General features: G+C 44.1%; 1 gene segment (V, D, J or C); it reads right to left on the bottom strand.

Moving 5' to 3' along the window:
- Positions 1–474: 474 nt before the first annotated feature.
- LOC123965580 lies at positions 475–1109 on the bottom strand. The segment is given in 2 exon segments: positions 475–849; positions 938–1109. Coding segments are annotated over 2 exon segments (390 nt in total).
- Positions 1110–2045: the final 936 nt, after the last annotated feature.

Genomic DNA, 2045 nt, shown 5'->3' on the forward strand with positions numbered 1-2045 from the left:
CATGTGAGTGTGACAGATTGTCCTTCTCTTTCACTGACTTCCTCTTGTTCAGGAGAGATTGTGTCTCCAGCTATTAGTCCTGGAAAAAGTAGAGCAAATGAAGCCATTAGACTAACATTGTTCATGAGGCTGAGAGGAGAAGACAGTGGAAAATGGCAGCTGTACAGTGTTACTCTGTGGACACAAACAGCTCAGCTGTTTCCATAAATCTTTAGAAAAGAATAAAAAGATGTTGTGCTTTCTATCTTACCAAAGAAAAGAGCAGCAAGAATAATCCCCAGCCAATGTTCCATCTCTACAACAAGGTTTAAATCAACAGGAGAAACTAGCTGATGTTCAACATTCAGTCTGAGAATTGTTCTCTTCACAGCAGCAGTTATTATTGACAGAATGGTTGAACACAGTGCAGAAGTAGTGCACCGCCTACTTGATAACGTCGCCCTCTAGTGGAGGTAAAAATTCAGTACAGCAGAGTGAAAAAAGCTTTCAGCAGCTTGTCAGTGTGTCACTTTGTGTTTTTGTACAGAGTTTTGGTGTTTCCTGTCACTGTGGGCTGCAGAGCACAGTAGTATACAGCAGAGTCAGACAGCTGAAGCTTCTGGATCTTCAGAGGAACTGACTTATCCTTGATTGTAGCATTAAATCTGTCTTTCGTGAACTCTACATCAAAATCTGTTGTTTTTGAGTAACTTTTCAGCATGTACTTAGGAGACTCATTTACTTGTTTGTACCAGAACAAAGTTGGACTTGCTCTACTCGTCTCAAAAGTACAGCCAAGTGTAACTGTGTCTCCTTCAGCAGCAATGACATCTCCTGCTGGCTGGGTCACTCTGTCTTCTCCTTTACACTCTGGGGAAGAAGAGAACATGCAGAGGAAGAGATGGATCAATAAAGATGATTGATTAAAGGAGAACAATCAGTAGGTTTAAAGAGTTACCTAGCCAGAGAGTCAGAATCAGGATGTTTCTCAGCCAGTGGTTCATGTCTGCAGTGAGAGGGGAGGAGAGAGAGGAAGAACATTGATACTCTGATGGATCTGGGCCTTCACATCATTGGCCCTTCCTCTTCATCATCTGTTGAGGAACTCTCAACATTTACATCTCATTTACATCTCAGCTGTATCCACCATACCATCAAACTACAAATGAACTCCTCAACCATCACTCCAACCCGGGTGGTGAGAAGCTTGGTGTCATGATTGATGACCAGCTGTCCTTTTCAGACCATGTTGCTACCGTCTCTCGGTCGTGCCGCTTTGCTCTATACAACATAAGGAAAATCAGGCTCTACCTCACTCAGTACGCCACCCAGCTTCTGGTACAGGCCATCTCACCCGCCTCGACTATTGCAATGCCCTCCTAGCAGGTCTTCCGGCTTGTGCGTTCTGAACCATCATAAATGGTTCAGAACGCAGCAGTGCGTCTGGTTTTTGATCAGCCCAAAAGGACTCATGTCACTCCGTTACTCAGTGACCTCCACTGGCTCCCCGTTGCCTCCAGAATCAGATTCAAGTTAGTAATGCTGCATACAGAGTGACTACTGGGTCTGCACCATCTACCTAAACTCCATAATACAAGTTATGTTCCTTCTCGGACCGCTGCGTTCCTCCAACCACCGCCACCTGGCTTTGCCATCCCTAAACACATCTGTGACACCATGATGGTGCAACGAGCTACCACATGCCGTCAGAGCAGGGGCGTCCCTCTCTGACTTCAAGAAGAACTTAAAAACTCAAGTCTTGTGTGAACACTTTCTCTTAACATCTCTAACTCCTAACCTCTAACATGCACTTCCTGTGCTCGTCTTCTTCTCTCCCCTTACAATTATCTTACTGATTGCACTTTGTGTTAACTCTTCTTTCCCTCGGTATTTACCCCATCGATGCGATATGTGCTATTAGCTCTTACTAGTATTTATTGCTGCTCTTACAAGTATGTATTGTGAGTTGTAGTTCTCGTGATGTATTTGATGCTTTGTTGATGCTTGTATGTTGTTCCTCAAATGTAAGGCAAGGCAAAGCAAGTTTATTTGTATAGCACATGCAG

This window comes from Micropterus dolomieu, unplaced genomic scaffold (genome assembly GCF_021292245.1).
Source record: "Micropterus dolomieu isolate WLL.071019.BEF.003 ecotype Adirondacks unplaced genomic scaffold, ASM2129224v1 contig_10257, whole genome shotgun sequence".
Classification (NCBI taxonomy): Eukaryota; Metazoa; Chordata; class Actinopteri; order Centrarchiformes; family Centrarchidae; genus Micropterus; species Micropterus dolomieu.